Here is a 22,500-nt window from a genome sequence, read left to right as displayed (position 1 = left end):
TGCTTGTATCGCACACGATATCACACGCAAGTAAACACGCTGCAGGACTGCTTGTATCACACATGATATCACAAGCAAGTAAACAAGCTGCAGGACTGCTTGTATCGCACATGATGTCACAAGCAAGTAAACAAGCTACAGGACTGCTTGTATCGCATATGATATCACACGCAAGTCAACACGCTGCAGGACTGCTTGTACTGCACATGATATCACACGCAATTAATCACGCTGCAGGACTGCTTGTATCGCACATGATATCACACGTAAGTAAACACGCTGCAGGACCGCTCGTATCGCACATGATATAACACACACGTAAACATGCAGCAGGATCGCTCATGTCGCATACGATATCACACGCAAGTAAACACGCTGCAGGACCACTCCTATCGCACACGATATCACACGCAAGTAAACACGCTACAGGACCGCTTGTATCGCACATATCCGATACTTGTGTCTCTGATATCGCACCAGGATGCCGCATTATTGGATGTGCAGCGACTTACTATCACGACCTGTATTGTGTGTGACATGTTTCCTTGTCTCTGCGCTTGTACTAAATCGCTCTTTTACACACTCAATATGTTAATGAACGTATCGACGTCCACTACACAGCACGTAATATGGATAATCCTCTGTTTATCTGAACAGGATATATACAGTAAGTAACGATGCATCCCTGCATTGCGGTGGGTTAATCGGGCTTAGAAGCAGCCAGCGTTAATACTTCTACACTGCGGATGTTATAGGCAGTCATAATGCTGAAGATTGATAAGTCTCTCTGCCGCGGACAACAAAGCTCCTTAAACGGATGCTTGGCAAGCAGCAGGAGAGGATGGTGCTCTGCAGAAGGATGGGTGGTGGTTGGATTTGATACATGCCAAGAAAGATACACAAAATGATATCTCTATGAATTAGTAGTTTTTTCAGTACTTTTGTCCAGTATTTCAGAGTAATGAGTAATGTTATGCATTGCAATACCTTATAATACTCATATGTTTATGTCGAGGACAGGAGTGTTCAAACTACTTCAATTTGGCCCCGCGAGACGGCACTAGTCCAATAAGCGATTCACGGGAGGCTAATCGCTGCCATTTTGGCGCCATCTGATGGCCATCAAGGGTAACTCAAGTCATTGACCAATAATTGTACATGTGGAGGTTTCCCTCTGGTGTGGGTTCTCCTGGCCGACAGATCTTCGGGAGCCCGGTAGATAGTTTGAATAAAGCGATTGCTTTCCAGCAATATATGTTTTTTTTCTTTTCAGTCTCGCATGTCTCTCCCTGGCTCCAACTCCCAACTCGTTGTCTCGTGCCGGCTGCTGCTAATAAAGGCGACAGGTGATTAGATAACAAGGCCCATCTGGGCCATCTACTCACCTGTCGCTGTCTTCGAGGCCGGTCCTTGGGGTGGTATAGCTCGGTTGGTGAGCGGCCGTGCCAGCAACTTCAGGGTTGCAGGTTCGATCCCCGCTTCCGCCATCCTAGTCACTGCCGTTGTGTCCTTGGGCAAGACACTTTACCCACCTGCTCCCAGTGCCACCCACACTGGTTTAACAATGTAACTTAGATATTGGGTTTCACAATGTAAAGCGCTTTGAGTCACTTGAGAAAAACGCTATATAAATATAATTCACTTCACTTCACTTCACACACCGCTCCGTGGCAGGCCCGCAGGCCACGTCCCCCTCCACAGTACATGTATGTGAGAAAATGCACAGCATTTAATTAAATGACCCAATCCAAACAACCTTCCCTAGTCATGGTGCAGGAAAAAAAGTTCAACCAGCGCAAACATGGTCACACTTAACTAGGGATGATGTTTGCTAAGAAATTATCGAGTTCGAGTCTATTATCGAATCCTCTTATCGAACCGATTCCTTATCGATTCTCTTATCGAGTCCAGATAGGTTGTTGTATATGGAAAAAAACACACAATATTTGGTTTAACAAAAGCTCACTTTTATTATATAAGAAAACAATTTAATCTAATAAATAAATAAATATTGACTGTTACCCCCCTAAAAAAATAAAATAAAATAAATAAACATTGACTGTTGTTACCCAAAGTATATTAAGTGGGATTTTTCAGAAAAACAAATATATACAGTAACACAAAAACAACCTGTCTCTGTGATCACTATTAGGTGTATAAATAATAATATAGTGTTAAATAATATCAGTCCCTTGGGCACAAAACTGGAAATAATACAGCTCTCCAAAAAGTGCAATTCTGCTGCTATTTGACATAACTGTTTGTTATGATGCTTTGACATTTTTGCACTTTAAAGAAAGAAAGAAAATTCTATGAAGAGAAAAGTTGTTTGCAAATGTGGTTACAATGCTAAAAAAAGAAAAGTTAAAGCTAAAAAAAGAAATACACTTTATTGAGTTAACATTATTTCTGTATAGGGGGAAAGATGTTATGAGCTAGGGAATATAACAACTACACTACCCATCATGCAACGGGAGTGACGAGCATGCGCGGTAGCCCCGAAAAGTGTTGTTGCATGTCGTCACCCGTGAAAGTAAACGTCAAGAACTCAGCCAACACGCCTCGTCTGCATTATTTATAATTAGACAGACAACACATATACTGTGTGAAAAACAAAAGTAAAAAAAGGGAGATGTGTTGTATATATATGTATGTGCTGCGGTTTCTTTAAGAACGTTGCGACAGCTGCCGTAAAGGAGGTGCGTTGCTAGCCTGGTTGCTATGTTTCCGGTGGGTCGTAAAAGTGTTCTTCATGAGTTTGTACCCTGCTCAAATCTCTCAGTAAAGTTATTCATTGGATTATACCTTTTGTTTTGAACTTTATTACACCTTGGAGCGCTTTTTCCCGTCCATTGTGTTCCTGCTTTCGCTATCTGCGCCTAATGACTGAGCTACGTGACTGATTTATTGTGATGTCACACGGAGCATTTCTGGTCGGGACGGGATTCGTTCCGAGGGATTCGAATAAAGAACCAACTCTTTTCTTTACTATAGTGGTCTCGATAACGGGTACCGGTTCTCAAAAAGGGATTCGAGTCCGAGGACTCGGTTATTTTCTTATCGAACAACCGGGAAAACCGGTTTCGAGTATCATCCCTACACTTAACATGACCTGCTCACTGAACTTAATGGATATTATTTTAAAAAACGACCATTTACATTAAATTACACCCATTTAAATCCATTACAAGGGATTTAATGCAAAACCCTTTTTCCACACTTGTTTGGCGCATTTTAGCTGCTTGATTTTTCTTCTTTTTAAGGAGGTCGTCATGAAAGTAAACAAGGTTAAAGTCGGATTTTCACATGCTTTTAATATCCAATTATATTAATTATATATCCATCCATCCATTTTATACTGCTTGTCCCGTTCGGGGTCGCAGGACAAGCTGCATTCGGGCGGAAGGTGAGGTACACCCTGGACAAGTCGCCACCTCATTGCAGGGCCAACACAGATAGACAGACATTATATTATTATAATAATATGTACTCATATTACCTCCCTCTAGGTAGAAAGAATTAAGGTTTTCATCCTCGTTAGTTATGTTCCAGACTAGAAGCCACTCCTTTTTTTCCCTACACTTTGAATCCCGCGGCTTGTAAAAACGGTGCGGGTAATTTATAGGTTTTTCTTCGCTGACGGCCATAATGCAAATAGTTGTTGTGGAAGCTCTCTTCCAGTGGGTCCTCCACACCACCAAGCATTGTCATGTGAGCCCGTTTTGTGGTTACAATAGACTTTTATTTTTCAATAATGTTCTCAGATTGCTTTTCAGCAGTAGTCTGTGGGGCTCTCGCTCTCGCTCGCGCTCTTGCTCCAGCTCCAACAACCTCTCTCCTCCCAGCTTGCTGCTTATACAGAGTGACAGGTGATTAAATAACAAGGCCCAGGTGGGCCATCTACGCACCTGTCGCTGACTTCGAGGCCGGACCTGGCACACCCCGCTTCGCTGCAGGCCCGCAGGCCACGCCCCCCTCCACAGTTGTCAAAAAAAATAAAGCAAATGCACTGAAATGGTGTGTTATCGTTTGTGCTCTGGCGCTCACTGCAGATGCTGCAGTGTCCTTCCATTTAGTGCTTCAAACCGGAGGTCGAAGTGCCGTTCCGTCTTCTTATGGTCCATAGCGTTCCTACTTGTATGGCTTCTTCATTCATCATTCCAAGCAACGTTTGTAAGTTTGACAATATAACTAAAACAATTCTTACTTACTAAACCATCCCATGTGTGATGTGTGTAGGAGGATTTTCATGCATATTTGTACATCAAGCTAGCGTTGTTAGTATTAGTTAATATGCTAACACCTCTATGACTGTCTGTCTTAGACCTTGATACAACGTTAATTATACGTACCGTAAATTGCGGACTATAAACCGCTACTTTACAGGTGCTGCAGTGGCCGTATTGCCCTTCTGTTTCGACTTGTTTTCCAAATCTACCGGAAGTGCAGTTGCTATTCGGTGTTCTATCCGTCCACAGTGTTTCTACTCGTATGGATTCTTCAACCATTACCCCAAGCAACATTTGTTAGTTTTACAATATAGCATAAACAATTCTTAGGTACTAATCTGTAGGAATGTTTTCATGCATATTTGTACATGCTATCTTAATGTCGTTAGTATCAGCTAATATTCTAACACATTTACGAGTTTACGTTTATAGTTTTGTAAATTTCCCAAAACGTCACCGTGGAGTTATTGAGTCTGTTTAGCTGATTGAAGAGCCAGCTTGACGACGACTTTTTTGTTTTGTTTGATCAGCCGTTTTACTGCCGTGTTTCAGACACCGTTTGGGAACAATCGAGGTATGTAAGTAAACATTTACTAAATATTTCTGTGTAAATACAAATTTCACAACGTATATATCTGCGACTTACAGTCCGGTGCGGCTTTTATAAGGGATCTTTTTTTTTTTTTTTCCTAAAATGTAGTGGGTGCGCTCTTTAGTCAGGAAAATACGGTAAACATTTTTTTGATTAAATCCAGACTGCAGGATTTTAAATATGCAGACTTACAGCAGTTGCCATATCAATATTTTTGCATAAGGTATATTTATTTGTGAAATTATTTGTTAGTGGCCAGGTCAGGGGACTATTGAATATCGCCCGTTTCCAAGGGAGACCAGCCCCCACAGCTTATATAACACAGGAAACAGATGTTGGCAACGCAAGCTCTCCCTCTCCCCACCCTTCAATCCACTTTCTTAGCCTTTTGTTGTGTGTTTTCTCCCCACACACACACACACACACACACACTGTTACGGTGTGCTTGTTGTCTGTACCACCACGGCAGCTGTGTTGCTCACTATTTTGCCACATTTGGAGGCAGAAGTGTTCAAATGCTCTGACACAGATCCATATAATTACGTCCTTTTAATTGGAGGGCGTGCGTTGTGGGGACCTGAAAGTCTAATGAAAGTCTCACGCAACGCTTCTTGATTTTTGGCTTCCCTTCAGTATCAGATTCTTCTTTGAATGGGGGGTAAGGGGGGGTCGCATCATTTTGACTTCTGAATTATTTGTTGTGTAATCGGGCTCTTCGGCTGCAAATACTCAAGCAATGTGATTTTTCCATGACACATGTTCCCAAAATATACTCCTCTTTATTGAGAAAGAGCAGATGTACGCCGTCCGTAGACTTTACCTTAAAAAGATGGCGCTTCAGTTGCCAGAATTCTACTGTAAAAATAACAAGTGTACTCTTGTTTCTATTTATAGTAATGCACTGTGAATATATCAACAACTTACTTAACGGTTAAAAGCTCAGTCGCCAGAATTTTACCGTAAAAGTAACAGTGGTGTGGTTTTCCTTTTACAGTAATGCACATGTAAAACCAGCAATTTCAGTAAAAACTGTTATCTTAGTTGCAGAAAAGTTTCTGTAAAAATAACAGTGGTGTGGTTTTCCTTTTACAGTAATGCACATGTAAAACCAACAATTTCAGTAAAAACGGTTATCTTAGTCGCAGGAATGTTACTGTAAAAATAACAGTGGTATGGTTTTCCTTTTACAGGATAAATACATGTAAAAACGACGGTAAAAAAGCTGGCAGTTCAGTCAGAATAATGTTACTATAAAAATAGCAGTGGTTCCGTTTTACATTTACATTATTTCACTGTTAAAACAACGGCTGTAGATTTTACGGTAAAATACAAAAATAGCAGGTCAGGCGTCAGAATTTTACGGTAAAAACAAGTGATACTAAAAACCAACATCCATAGATTTTACTGTAACAACAGGCAGCCCGGTCACCAGAATTTTACTGTAAAAATACAGGTGATACTGTTTTTTTCATTTACAGTAACACACTGTAAAAAACAACAGCAGGTTTGAAGGTTAAAACCTGGCAGCTCAGAATTTTACCGTGAAACTTTTAAATACAAATGTTTTTTAATAGGTATGACTGTAGAGATTGAAATAAAAACTAGCATTTTGGTTGCCAGAATTTTACTTTAAAAAATATACACTAAAAAAGTTGTATATTTCTTTTAATGTATGATTGTAGGAATTACAATAAAACCCTGGCATCTCAGTTGCCAGAATATGACCGTAAAAAATATAAACTAAAAAGTGTTTTTAAAAATGTATAATTGGAGAGATTACAATAAAAAACTAGCATTACATTTTTATTACGGTAAAAAATATAACACTTAAAAAGTTTTTTTAAAAGTACGACTGTAGATATTAAAAAAACTTGCATTTCAGTTGCCAGAATTTTACTGTAAAAAATATAAACCAAAAAAGTTTTTAAAAATGTACGATTGTATAGATTACAATGAAAACTTGCATCTCAGTGGACAGAATTTTACCATAAAAATTTGCACTTAAAAATTTATTTTTTTTAAGTATGACTGTAGAGATTAATGTAAAAACTAGCATTTCAGTTGCCAGAATTTTACCGTAAAAAATATAAACTAAAAAAGTTTTCAAAATTGTACGATGGTAGAGACTTTTTTATTTTATTTTATTTTATTTTATTTTTTTGGTAGGGGAGTGTCTGTTTCTTAGTACATGTATTATGAATTCCCTATCAAATGAATGAATAAATATTATTTAAAAAATAAAAAAAAGTTTTTTTTAAAAGTATGACTGTAGAGATTATTATAAAAACTAGCGTTTCAATTGCCAGAATATTATGGGAAAAAATGTACACAAAAAAAGTTTAAAACATGTTTGACTGTGAAGATTACAATAAAGAAGTGGCATCTCAGTGGCTCGGATTTTACCATAAAAATATACAGTAAAAAAGTTTTAAAAAATGTACGACTGTAGTGCTTACAATAAAAACTGGCATCACAGCTGCCAGGATTTTACCGTAAAAACTATAAACTAAAAAAGTTTTTTTTTTAAATGTACGATTGTAGAGATTACAATGAAAATGTGCATCTCAATTGCCAGAATTTTAAAATTTACACTTGTTTTACAAAGTATGACTGTAGAGATTAATCCAAAAACTAGCGTTTCAGTTGCCAGAATATTATGGGAAAAAATTTACACTTAAAAAGTTTTTTAAACATGTACGACCGTAAAGATTACAATAAACTGGCATCTTAGTTGCTCAGATTTTGCCATTAAAAAAAAATACACTTAAAAAAGTTTTTTTAAATGTACGACTGTAGTGCTTACAATAAAAACTGGCATCACAGTTGCCAGGATTTTACCGTGAAAAATCTACACTAAAAAGCTTTTTATAAATGTACAATTGTAGAGATTTCAGTAAAAACTGTCATCACAGTTGCCAGAATTTTTGTAATTTTGTGTAAAATCCAACGTGTAATGTATGATGTGGCGGGCCACATTGAATGATATGGTGGACCACAGTAAACATAGTGGCGGGTCACTTTAAATGAATGGCGTGGTGGACCTCGTTAAACTAATTGGTTGGCCACATTAAATCATGTGTCGGACCTCATTAGATAATGTGGCGGTCCACTATAAATGATGTGGCAGGCCACATATATGCCGTGGCAGACCACGTTAAACTAATAGGTGGGCCAAAATAAATAATTTGGCGTACCTCATTAAATAATTGACTGCCACATTGAATGATGTGGCAGGCCACATTAAATGACATGAAAAGATGCGAAAGACCACTTTTTAAATGATGTGGTGGACCACTTTAAACGATGTAGCGTGCCACTTAAATGACGTGGAAGACCACATTGAATGGCGTGGTGGACGACGTTAAACAAAATGGCGGGCCAATGGCGGGCCACATTAAATGATGTGGTGGACTTTATTAAATAAAGTGTCGCACCACTTTAAACGAATCGTTGGGCCACATTTAATGATGTGGCGGACCACTTTAAATGACGTGGTGGTCCACATTGAATAATGTGGCGGGCCACATTGAATGATGTGGAAGACCACAGTAAACGGAGTGGCGGGTCATTTTAAATGAATGGCGTGGTGGACCTCGTTAAACTAATTGGTTGGCCACCTTAAATCATGTGTCGGACCTCATTGGATAATGTGGCGGTCCACTATAAATGATGCGGTGTACCACATTGAATGATGTGGCAGGCCACATAAATGCCATGGCGGACCATGTTAAATTATGTGGCGGACAACATTAAATGTTTGATGTGGTGGACCACGTTAAACTAATTGGTGGGTCACATTTAATAATTTGGCGTACCTCATTAAATAACGTGGCGGGCCACTTTAAATGATGTGGTGGTCCACATTGAATGATGTGGCAGGCCACATTAAATGATGTGGCGGACAACATAAAAGGATGTGAAAGACCACTTTTTAAATGATGTGGCGGACCACGTTGAATGTTGTGGTGGGCCACTTTAAACGATGTAGCGTGCCACTTAAATAGTGTGGCAGACCACGTTTAATGACTCGGTGGCCCACGTTAAACAAAATGGGCCACTTTAAATGATGTGGTGGACTTTATTAAATAAAGTGGCGCACCACTTTAAACGAATCGTTGGGCCACTTTAAATGATGTGACGGACCACGCTGAATGACGTTTGTTTGATTGATTGATTGAGACTTTTATTAGTAGATTGCACAGTACCACTAAATGGTAACACCCGAATAAGTTTTTCAACTTGTTTAAGTCGGCGTCCACGTTAATCCATTCATGGTGGCAGGCCACATTAATTTTAATTAAGACCACTTCATGAAAATTGGCCAAAACAGATCAATGGCCGATCATTTGGCACATCCCTGATATCCTGAGGTTTATTGAACGTTTTATTGAAAGAGTTTTGGTCAACTTGATCTCAAAGGTTTTATGCGGTGGATATTTCTCTGCTTTCTATTTTTAAAAATGCAGTAATTTTGTGTAAAATCCAAAAACCCACTGATTTTATTTTACAGTGAAAGTATGCAGGAAAGACAAGTAAAAGAAATACAGTTCCTGAGGTCCGTGTCCCCTGATAGCCTTCCTTGTTCAGGTCCTATTTCTGAGCACTGCCATGCCATTTGTCGCAGTGTATCAAACTCGAGCTTGGCGGAAAATAACTTTTCAGGATTATTGATTATGAAACACCATGTCTTTTTTTTTTTTTTTGAGTTCATTTTTGAAAAATTCAATTCTGCCTCCGCTCCCTGCGGATGACGCCTGTTGCCAAGGTGACCATTGCACTGTAACCCAGGTGTCAGACCCTTTTCTGCCAGTCACGCCCTGTGATTGGCCTACTGACCGAGGGCGACAGATCGGCCTCTTTGATTGGCCGGTGGCTTGGCAGCGGCAGACAAAGCTTCGGCGGTGAACATTGATTTAATGGAGTGGCAGGCGCTCACACACACACATATTTCTATACATACAAACGGCTGGAGGTGCACGGGGGAAATGTGGCCCAGTAGGGGGTCACCCAGGTGGGAGTGAGCGTATGTGTGCGTAATATCTTGCTCCCCGGGAGAGGCGTCGCTGGCAGTAACAGAAGCACTCCCAGGAGCAGACCATGCTGGGTAATATCACACTCCCCAGGGAGTCTGCAAAACATGGCCGCCACACATGGCCTGTGTACCAGCGCCACGGCGCGCTTTCTAACAACGCAAAGATCTCCGAGTGAGGGCTCCGACCTGCTCCGTGCATCCCGGCAAGGTCAAATGAAGCCGGAGCTCAGACCTCCGCTACACTGTAAAAAAAAAAAAAAATTCTGTAAAAAAAACGGTCATCTACTGGCAGGTACGGCTGCCAAACAAAAACCATAACATTAAAGTAAAACATTGTAAACCAAATAATGATCAAAAACATTATATTTACAGAAATTTTCATGAAACGTTTTGCGGAAAAATATCGTAATTTTACAGATTTTTACTAAATTATTTAGCTCAACCACCTTTAATAAAGTGACGATGCAAACAGTTCTGCAGAAAAATACCTTTATTCTACAGAGTTTTTCCAAATGATTACGATCAAACACCTTTAATGAAGTGACAATGCTGGCAGTTCCACAGAAAAATACCATTATTTTACAGATTTTTTCTGAATTGTTAAGATCAACCACCTTTAATAAAGTGATGATGCAAACAGTTCTGCAGAAAAATACCTTTATTCTACAGATTGTTAGTATGGACATAAACTTTTATATAACAAGCTACATATTTAATGAAAGATAATTACTGTAATTTTACATGAATTTGAAAGTAATTTAAGAAAACAGAAAATGCTATGTATAATTAATTTGGTATTTTTCTGTAAAAGAAATAGAAATATACATAGTTTGTAATTACTGGCATATTACTTAAAATAACAGGGGGATTGTTTATTTACAGATAATGTCTTCAATTCTACAGTTTTATAAACTATTTAGAAAAAATAGAAAAATTACAGTAGAAATTTAGAGTAAATTAACCCTAAAAATAGGATTTTTTTTTTACAGTGTAGGGTTTAAACCAGGGGTGTCAAACTCGTTTTCACTGAGAGCCACATGGCAGTTATGTTTGGCCCCAGAGGGCCGTGTCTAACAGTGAATACTATTATTACACAATTTTTGAATGCATTTTATAAGTAGATTTTTTTTAAACTAAAATGTAAAAAAAATATGGTAAGTTGCAATAATTTCACCTCAAAATGTAGTGTATTTTATTGTAAATGGAAAAACAGTAATGCCTTTTTTTATGGTAAAAAAAAAAAAAAAAAAAAGGCGGCTCAGTTGCCAGAATTTTACTGTAAAATTTACACTTGTTTTTTTACTGTAAATTTAAAAAAAATGCAGTTTTACAGTAAAATTTTGGCACATGCGCTGCCAATTTGTTTAAATAACTGTCGATTTTCCGGTGTATTACTGTAAATGCTAAAACGGCACCACAGTTTATTATAGTAAAAAAAAAAAAAGTACTGTTTTTTTCATTTAGAGAAAATTGCTGTTAAAACCACAGTAAATTTCACAATTTTACCATGAAATCTATTGCTACTTTTACATTGCACACTTTGATGGATAAGTTGCTTTGAAATCATTATTATTAGTGTTTATTTCTGGTGCGGCTTTATTTCTGGTTAGAATGTTTGAAGATACATTTTTGCATAATTAGACAATATTTAAGTTAACATAATTTGCGATTACATGGAGTACATATATTTTATTAGCCCAAAATAGAAAGAAAGAATACATTTAGTAATAAAAGTTACAGTATTTTACTGATACATATTATTTCCAGGCTTTCGAGGGCCAAATAAAATAAAGTGGCGGCCCACATCTGGCCCCCGGGCCTTGACTTTGACACCTGTGGTTTAAAGAAATGAGCGATGAGCTACGGCACGATTACCTTCTCCAACCCTGAAGAAATACTCGTTTGATTTGGAATGACCTTGAATAGAGGACAACCTTCCAACTCATTCAGGCTTTTCAGGAATTACTTTTAGGTTTCTCAAACATGACCGTTTCTTTTTTCCCCCAAGCAATTAGATCCCAGAACACGTTTTACGGATTTTACAATGGAAACAACTTACCGTATTTTTCGGACAATAAGTCGCAGTTTTTTTTCATAGTTTGGCCGGAGGTGCGACTTGTACTCAGGAGCGACTTATGTGTGAAATTATTAACACATTACCGTAAAATATCAAATAATATTATTTAGCTCATTCACGTAAGAGACTAGACGTATAAGATTTCTTGGGATTTAGCGATTAGGAGTGACAGATTGTTTGGTAAACGTATAGCATGTTCTATATGTTATAGTTATTTGAATGACTCTTACCATAATATGTTACGTTAACATACCAGGCACGTTCTCAGTTGGTTATTTATGCGTCATATTACGTACACTTATTCAGCCTGTTGTTCACTATTCTTTATTTATTTTAAATTGCCTTTCAAATGTCTATTCTCGGTGTTGGGTTTTATCAAATAAATTTCCCCCAAAAATGCGACTTATACTCCAGTGCGACTTATATATGTTTTTTTCCTTCTTTAATATGCATTTTCGTCTGGTGCAACTTATACTCCGAAAAATACGGTACATTTATAATTTATGATCTTTTTGTAATTTTTTATTTTGTCTGTCAAACTAGTTAAATATTCAGTGGTGATTAATCATGTTTCATCTCTATCGAGGTAACTTGTAATTAATAGTGATTCATCGCAGACAAAAGTTATTTATATATTTTTTAGGGCTGAGCGATAAAACGATATCAGTGTGTGTCGCGATAGACACATAATCCAAAATGTGTTCCCTAAAACGTTAGACACCGTATTTTACGGACTATTGAGCGCACCGGTATATGAGTCGCACCCACTAAATTTCAGCAGAAAAATAATTGTTTTCATATATTAGATGGGCGCAGATACAGTCGTGGTCAAAAGTTTACATACACTTGTAAAGAACATAATGTCATGGCTGTCTTGAGTTTCCAATCATTTCTACAACTCTTATTTTTTTTTGTGATAGAGTGATTGGAGTACATACTTGTTGGTCACAAAAACATTCATGAAGTTTGGTTCTTTTATGAATTTATTATGGGTCTACTGAAAATGCACTGTGTGTGTGTGTGGCTTTGTAATCAATCAGAAACCTCAAGCAGATAAAAGTCAAACATGGATCAGTGTGGAGATCATGCCTTGCAATTGATTTAAATGGGTGCAATTTCTAATTTTCTATTATGATGGGACGTGTTGTTATAATATCCACAAAGTTCAGTGAGCAGGTTGTGTTGTTGGTTTATTTTTTTTTCTGCACCATGACTCGGAAAGGTTGTTTGGATTGGGTCATATAAGTAAATGCTCTGCTTATAATGTCAAGTACATATCATGGTCACTGATCTGACTTACTTACATTGTCACCAAAATGGCGACAATTTGCCACCCTGGGTAGTTAAATTTACCGTCATTTCCGGACTATAAGCCGCTACTTTTTCCCCTCGTTCTGGTCCCTGCGGCTTATACAAAGGTGCGGCTTATTTGCGGCCTGTTCTTCTCCGACACCGACGAAGAGGATTTCGGTGGTTTTAGTACGCAGGAGGAAGACGATGACACAATGATTAAAGACTGACTTTTCATATACCGGTAGGCTGGTTATTTTGATAACATACAGGCGAGCACTTTGTATTACTTTGCACCGTTGTATTATTTGTACTCTGCACGAATGCTGTTCGCCATGTCAAAGATGTGAAAGTTTGATTGAATGATTGAAAGATTTATTGTTAATAAATGGGACGCTTTGCGTTCCCAAACAGTCATCTCTGTCCCGACAATCCCCTCCGTGGTAGCAGGAATCCCTACATACTACGGTAATTACACATCAAAACCCTGCGGCTTATAGTCGGGTGCGGCTTATATATGGAGCAATCTGTATTTTCCCCTAAATTTAGCTGGTGCGGCTTATAGTCCGGAAATTACGGTAATAAGAAAAATTGAAATTCAACCTGTTCTGTGTCTCGTGGGGCAAATTGAAGGTGCTTGTGGGCCGTGGTTTGTACACCCCTGGTATTTATGATTGCTGTTATGTCACAATCAACGTTTAGCGGTGTGGCATTGTTATCTGTGTGTGTGTGTGTGTGCATGTTGGAGTGTTTTTGGAGTCGATTTCTTTGTTGGCATTGATAATTGCTACATTACCTAAAGGTAGTTTGGTTGAATCTGCTCTCAATGCTGCTGGATTGATCGCCAAGTGCCGAAGTGACATCACACCCAAACCAGGCACCATAATATGTGAATCGGTATGTTCGGTCAGTGCCGAAAAAGTACTGGATTCGGTACCCATCCCTTAAGTAACCTATTCAAACCCCTAAACTGCAGTTTTGGGATATTTTTTTCCCCCTATTACTTCTCACACTGCTTTTGACATATCTGACATTTTCCTCTTAATAGATTCCTTCTAGTATTTGCTCAAAGAAAAAAATGAGAAGCCTGCAGCTATGACATCTCCCCAACCCATATCCTGTATCTATATCGTATCATGGCGCATTACAAAGTGGGTTGAACGTAAGGCAAGGCGCCTTTCATTTCAAATGTATTCACACTCTTCTCCCCTATCGAGCTGCCATCCTCGGTCTCCGCCGTATACAAACCTGAGATTTTGACAAGGCAGATGAAAGCGCGGTGGGAGCTGACAGAGCTGGAGACAGCCAGCATTTTTTTCATGGCGACCTGTTTGAGATCCCTGTTCTCTATAATCTATACGCTGGTTTCAGTCAGATTGGGAGCAACAGATTCATTAGGGTAGACGAGGGGTTGCTTTTGATCTAAAAATACACTCCGTTGTGGCCTCTGAAGTGGAAAAAAAGTTCAAGAGTTTCCCTGTATTTTAATCAGAAAACGCTTCAAAAAGGAGACGCAGACAGGAAAATATTGGTGGGGTGGCATTGACGAAACTAATTCACCTTTCCAGAAGTTTTCTTTCGGTACATGTGTGGCTAATGTACTGATGTACGGATTGGAAAACCTTTCCAAATGAAATTATTGTTGGATTCTAGTGCTTTCATTCATCTGGGATGACACCATTGGAATGTGTCGGGACGTTTTTGTCTATTCAGCCAGAAGAACATTTGCCGGGTCAGAGTTCGCTGATGTTGGACCTGAGAGAAGAAGTGCTGGCTCACCGTTTCTGTTCTCATTCATCTTGAGAGGTGTTTGATGGAGCTGGGGCATTGCTTTGTGCACTGTGGCACGGTCATGACACATATCTTGGAGTGTCTATGGTTCTCATTCATCAGGTCATTGTATTCTCAGGGTATTCAATCGATCACAGGTGGACGGTTCCGTTTGTCTTTGGAGACTATTTGCCTCTCATCCAAGCACGCTCATAGACTTAGATTGGGCTGGAGCTGAAAACTCTTAAGATCGTACTATTTGTCTTTGGAGAAGTTGAACCTCTCATCTGAGCAGGCTTCATCAGTTCATGCTATTAGACTCAGATCGGGCTCGATCTGACCAACCTAAGACTGTTCAGTTTGTCTTTGGAGTCATTTCGCCTCTCACCCGAACAGGCTTATCAGTTCATGGACATGGACTTAGATTGGGCTCGATGATCGATCTCACCAATCTAAGACTGTTCAGTTTGTCTTAGAAGCCGTTTAACCTCTCATCTGAGTAGGCTTTATCAAACAATGCCGATAGACTCCGATTGGGCTTGATATGACCAATCTAAGACTGTTCAGTTTGTCTTAGAAGCCGTTTAACCTCTCATCTGAGCAGGCTTTATCAAACAATGCCTATTTTAGATTGGGCTTGATATGACCAATCCAAGAAGCCCAATCTAAGACTGTTCAGTTTGTCTTAGAAGCCGTTTAACCTCTCATCTGAGCAGGCTTTATCAAACAATGCCTATTTTAGATTGGGCTTGATATGACCAATCTAAGAAGCCCAATCTAAGACTGTTCAGTTTGTCTTAGAAGCCGTTTAACCTCTCATCTGAGCAGGCTTTATCAAACAATGCCTATAGACTTAGATTGGGCTTGATATGACCAATCTAAGACTGTTCAGTTTGTCTTAGAAGCCGTTTAACCTCTCATCTGAGCATACTTTATCAAACAATGCCTATAGACTTAGATTAGGCTCTATTTGACCAGTATAAGACTGTTCAGTTTGTGTTAGAAGAGATTTAACCTCATATCCTAGCAGCCTTCATTAAATAATGCCTATAGACTCAGATAGGGCTTGATATGACCAATCTAAGACTGTTCAATTCAAGCACATGGACAAAGGCTATGTTTACACAAAGGGAATGATGACCAATTCAGATTTTTGGTTTTTTATGGAGTAGTGTTTCCAGACGGAAACATGGCCCTGATTGGTGTCGGTGTCGGTCCTGTTTTGTGCAACCAGAGTCACATATGAACTTAAAGGCCTACTGAAATGACATGTTTTTATTTAAACGGGGATAGCAGATCCATTCTATGTATCATACTTGATAATTTCGCGTTATTGCCATATTTTTGCTGAAAGGATTTAGTAGAGAACATCGACGATAAAGTTGCAACTTTTGGTCGCTGATAAAAAAAAAAAGCCTTGCCTGTACCGGAAGTAGCGTGACGTCAACGGTTGAAAGGCTCCTCACATTTCCCCATTGTTTTCAATGCAGCTGGAGCGATTCGGACCGAGAAAGCGACGATTACCCCATTAATTTGAGCGAGGATGAAAGATTCGTGGATGAGGAACATTAGAGTGAAGGACTAGAATGCAGTGCAAGACATATCTTTTTTCGCTCTGACCGTAACTTAGGTACAAGCTGGCTCATTGGATTCCACACTCTCTCCTTTTTCTATTGTGGATCACGGATTTGTATTTTAAACCACCTCGGATATTATATTTTCTTGAAAATGAGAGTCGAGAACGCGAAATGGACATTCACAGTGACTTTTATCTCCACGACAATACATCGGCGAAACACTTTAGCTACGGAGCTAACGGGATAGCATCGTGCTTAACTGCATATAGAAACAAAAGAAATAAACCCCTGACTGGAAGGATAGATAGAAAATCAACAATACTATTAAACCATGGACCTGTAACTACACGGTTAATGCTTTCCAGCCTGGCGAAGGTTAACAATGCTGTTGCTAATGACGCCATTGAAGCTAACTTAGCAACCGGACCTCAGAGCTATGCTAAAAATATTAGCTATCCACCTACGCCAGCCAACCCTCATCTGCTTATCAACACCCGTGCTCACCTGCGTTCCAGCGATCGACGGTGCAACAAAGGACTTCACCCGATCACAGATGTGGTCGGCGACCCGGAGACGGAGGAAGTTAAGGTGAGTTCGGCGGCTAGCGCGTCTGCTATCCAAGTCAAAGTCCTCCTGGTTGTGTTGCTGTAGTCGGCCGCTAATACACCGATCCCACCTACAACTTTCTTCTTTGCAGTCTTCATTGTTCATTAAACAAATTGCAAAAGATTCACCAACACAGATGTCCAGAATACTGTGGAATTTTGAGATGAAAACAGAGTTTTTTGTATAGGATTCAATGTGTCCGCATACTTCCGTTTCAACGATTGACGTCACGCGCATACGTCATCATACATAGACATTTTCAACCGGAAGTTTAGCGGGAAATTTAAAATTGCACTTTATAAGTTAACCCGGCCGTATTGGCATGTGTTGCAATGTTAAGATTTCATCATTGATATATAAACTATCAGACTGCGTGGTCGGTAGTAGTGGCTTTCAGTAGGCCTTTAAGGAAAAAGGCAAAGGTTTTGGCTATGGTTGTTTGTGGGACTCTTGTTGTGACGTGTGGGTGAGGAGGCAGAGCAGGTGGGACATTGACATAAGTCCTCCTATCATATTTCACCACGGACTGTTTTCTACTACTACTTTTGTGCCTGTCTGTTTTGGCAAAGAATTGAGACGTTTGTCACCTTACGTTGACGTATATGTCGGCTAAACGCGACCTGAACGTTCAGCATGCAGTTGCATCGGCTACATATCTGATATATAGCTACATATGAGAATGGCTTGGGTCGGTTTTTAGAAAATGACAATTGTACTGTTCACGTTGACATAAATAAATCCGATACATGTCACATACGGGCAAAAAAGTGGGAATTGACCGGAAGTTTGAACATAGCCTTAGATTTGACTAGAGCTGACCAATCTAATTCTACAAGCATGAACCCAAGAAACTCCGCCAAAGACAAATTGAACAGTGCAATTGCGATCAATTGAATATCTTGGAGTGGTGAATTAGTTTGATTCGAGAGGAGGCAGATGCAGTCCAGCACAATGCTACTGATTGATTAAATAATCATGAATATTAGGTGCAGCCCTATTATTAATTCATTTTCCACCACTCGTGCTTGGTTTGTGCTTCTGCGTAGTCACTTCCGACGTGGACCATTAAAGGTTCTGCCTCAGATGTAGGATTCGTTGACACGCTAAGGACGATGTTGACTAGTAGACAATGGCAACTAAGGGAACTTGGACAGTGTGGTTGGAGCTTGAACTAGTCGGTGTGTTTTGTTTTGTTGAAAACTATAGGTAACGCAATGTTGCAGTTTTTAGAGTCGCTATGCCGCACGCTTCGCCTTGACGCAGAAGCAGCTGACTTCGGCCACAAGCCGGGTACCCTAAGAACTAGTTACCAATCAGTTTTGAGTTTATTAGGCTGACAGCAAGCAGTCATGTGCCAGCGTTTATAGTTCAAATAATATAATGTCTTTCTTTTCTACCCCTGCAAACCCAGCATGTCTTTTTGTGTACACTAGATCGGTCAATAGGAAGAATTAAACTTCGGACATGTTGGTCCAGGTCACTTTACTGTTTGAACTGCGCCTTGACACCGCATCAAGTTACATCTCTCTCTATGTCCTCTTTTGTCTTCCTTCCAGAGCATAGGGAAAGGATCTTTGTGGTCAATAGACCCGGAGTACAGACACAACCTGATCCAGGCGCTGAAGAAAACCCCGTACCATCCCTACTCAACAGGCTTGGCGACACCTCCCACCTCTCCGCCCACCCTGTCTCAGACATTTCACCACAGGTAAGGCAGCTATGGAACTGACCGATTTGAAGTACGGTGGAACATCCAAAGTCGGAAACGCAGTCTTTAGGTCCAGAACCAAGACACGTTTTTTTTACGATTGAGCTCAATTGATCAAGAACCCCAACAGCAAAACCTGCTTCTCAGGCATTATTCGTCACTTAAGATTGAGTATTTGTCAAATTGTTGTTTTGTTTTCAAAGTACCTAGCTTCTTTTTACACTTGTATTCCAGTTCAAAATATTAATAAATGAAAATGCATGAAACCTTTTATGCAAGCAGTAATCCCCGCTTTCTTAAAGTTACGTTAGGGATTATGGGTGTCCGAAGTGCGCCCTGGGTCCCATTTTTGGCCCGAAACTATTTTTTATTGGCCCGCGACTTGATCTGAAAATCAAATGAATTTATTATTAATGAGGTATATTTATAACAAAGTCTGCAATTAATTGATTAAATATATTAATTTGATTAGAGGATTTGATTTAGAATATGTTGCTTCGATTATTCGTTTATTGCAGTGATTTTCAAACTTTGGTAGTGGTGCGCAAGCTCCTTCTAGTGGTACACCAAAGAATCACTTAATTCAAGAACAGTGTTTTATTTTCCTATGTTCAAACACAGTGTTACTGTTCAAACTGTGTGTAATGTTACAGTGGCCAAAAATATTATATATACTTACCTCTGCCTTGTTTTTAATGAATACTAAGGTCTACTACGCTACTGTATTTAAATGCTGTTTATTATGGTGGTACTTGGAGAGCCAAGTGTTTTCTGAGGTGGTTCTTGGTGAAAACAGTTTGAGAACTACTTATTTATGAATGTAGCTAATAAAAATTAATCAAATCCAGACCGCATAAAGAAAGGTACAACAAGTTAAATACCAAGATAAAACAAGGTCAATGTTGTTAAAAGTAAAAAGTTAAAAACAGTTAAATAGAAAGAAGAAAAAAAAAGAAAGGTAAATACAAGGTTAACAAAGGTAAAACACGTTAAATAGAAGGTAAAATAAGGTAAACAGGAAAGTTAAGAACAATTTAAAGTAAGGTAAATAAAATGTAAATACAAGGTAAAATAAGAAAGGGAAAAAAAAGCTAAATAGAAGCTAAAAGACAATAAATAGAAGGTAAAAGTAGGTAAATAAAAGGTAAAATGTAAATTAAAGGTATACTAAGGTTAAAAAATATAATTAATAATGCTAAAAGGTGAAAAGAAGCTAAAATAAGATAAATACAAGGTAAATAAAAGTAGATTAATAGAAGGTAAGGTATTGTAAAAAGAAGATGAATAGAAGGTAAATAAAAAGTAAACAAATAGAAGGTTAAGTAATGTTAAAAAAAGGCAAAAAGAAGCTAAAATAAGATTAATAGAATGTAAATAGAAATTAAGATATTAAAAAAAAAAAACAAAGGTAAAAAGAAGATAAAATAAGAAATAGAAGGCAAATAAAAGGTAAAATTGTAAATACAGGATAAAATAAGTAGAAGGTAATGAAGGTTACGGCAAGTATAAAAATCTTTCATTTAAAAATGTGCCCTAAAATGCACATTGAAGCTATAAAGTTTTATCCAATTACTGGATTAATCAAAACCTACTCAATAGATTACTCAATTACAAAAATAATCAATAGTTGATAGATAAATGATAAATGATAAATGGGTTATACTTCTATAGCACTTTTCTACCTTCAAGGTACTCAAAGCGCTTTGACAGTATTTCCACATTCACCCATTCACACACACATTCACACACTGATGGCGGGAGCTGCCATGCAAGGCGCTAACCAGCAGCCATCAGAGGCAAAGGGTGAAGTGTCTTGCCCAAGGACACAACGGACGTGACTAGGAAGGTAGAAGGTGGGAATTGAACCCCAGTAACCAGCAACACTCCGATTGCTGGCACAGCCACTCTACCAACTACGCCACGCCGTCCCCTATATAGCTTATATATATATATACTGTATATATATATATATATATATATATACTTTATATATATATATATATATATATATATATATACATAGTATTTCCAATTGATAAGAATATTTCTGAATCAAAACACATCTCTTCAAAGTCCCACTCGCATGTATTTTATACGCTCGCGCCTCACATGCTTGCTTCCATAAATCTTTTTGTACAACTCTGCTGTCACTGTCAAACTGTTTGATTTGAAGTCATCGAAGTTATCAAAAAGGTAACGTTATCAAGTTTGTTGGGGTTTTTATTTCGTACTGCTCCCCTCGGTATGTTTTTAGATGTTATTTTGGGCTTTTCAACAACGTTGAATTGTTTTGTAATTATTTAACAATTCCCTTTTAAACAATTTCTCCTCCTATTTATGGCATCTTCCATAACCAAACTCAAGAATTACAGTAGTTACGGTTGTTTTTTGGCCTCATTCCTGTAAGAATCCTGCGTGTGACTGAAGCATTAAGGAGTGGGACTACCCAGGGACTAGCTCCAGTGTGCTCAAACAACCACCGGGTAGAGTACCGTATTTTTCGGACTATAAGTCGCAGTTTTTTTCATAGTTTGGCCGGGGGTGCGACTTATACTCAGGAACGACTTATGTGTGAAATTATTGACACATTACCGTAAAATATCAAACAATATTATTTAGCTCATTCACGTAAGAGACTAGACGTATAAGATTTCATGGGATTTAGCGATTAGGAGTGACAGATTGTTTGGTAAACGTATAGCATGTTCTATATGTTATAGTTATTTGAATGACTCTTACCATAATATGTTACGTTAACATACCAGGCACATTCTCAGTTGGTTATTTATGCGTCATACAACGTACACTTATTCAGCCTGTTGTTCACTATTCTTTATTTATTTTAAATTGCCTTTCAAATGTCTATTCTTGGTGTTGGGTTTTATCAAATAAATTTCCCCAAAAAATGCAACTTATACTCCAGTGCGACTTATATATGTTTTTTTCCTTCTTTATTATGCATTTTCGGCCGGTGCGACTTATACTCTGGAGCCACTTATAGTCCGAAAAATACGGTAATAGTCTCGTTTTCAGGTGAGAGAGGACGCTTAAGGCACGCCCCCAATATTGTTGTCCGGGTGGAAATCGGGAGAAATTCGGGAGAATGGTTGCCCCGGGAAATTTTCGGGAGGGGCAAAGAAATTCGTGAGTCTCCCGGGAAAATCGGGAGGGTTGGCAAGTATGAGCTTAGCTATTAGCATGCTTGCGCTCGGTGTGCAACATGTTTAGCCTCGTACTCCAGTGATTAAGTAGTACTTAAAATATGAAAAAATTCAGTTTATTTGCCATAACGGAGGTGATTATGATTAGCTTAGCGGAGCGGCTCCCCACTGTGTATGGAGACACACAATTAGCTGCAGCCTCTTGTTAGCCGGGGGACTAAAAATAAATACATTGTCAACAAAGAAGGATCGGTATTGTTTGTTCACACCCCTAAGTAGTGTAGAAACTACTTATGAGGTAGGAGCGCTTGTTTTGTTCACCCTAACCCACTTACCTATCGGAGCTCATTTGTACCGGCGTGATGTCATAAATCTTGATATCGGTTCGATCATTTTCGTGCCCCCCTACTCTTTGTTTCTCTCATCCATTGCACACATACCCCTAAAGACTTGTACTA

The 22,500-nt window shown here is 38.8% G+C and overlaps 1 protein-coding gene across 1 annotated transcript in view; it reads left to right on the top strand.

Moving 5' to 3' along the window:
* Nucleotides 1–22,500, top strand: part of ches1 (checkpoint suppressor 1) — a 215,862-nt gene that overhangs the window by 109,526 nt on the left and 83,836 nt on the right. The window contains exon 3 of the mRNA XM_062034664.1: nt 18,730–18,881. Coding sequence (XP_061890648.1) covers nt 18,730–18,881 — 152 coding nt within the window. The remainder of the gene's footprint in view (nt 1–18,729; nt 18,882–22,500) is intronic.

The sequence above is a fragment of the Entelurus aequoreus genome, linkage group LG23 (genome assembly GCF_033978785.1).
Source record: "Entelurus aequoreus isolate RoL-2023_Sb linkage group LG23, RoL_Eaeq_v1.1, whole genome shotgun sequence".
Classification (NCBI taxonomy): domain Eukaryota; kingdom Metazoa; phylum Chordata; class Actinopteri; order Syngnathiformes; family Syngnathidae; genus Entelurus; species Entelurus aequoreus.
This window is presented reverse-complemented; position numbering and strand designations above follow the sequence as displayed.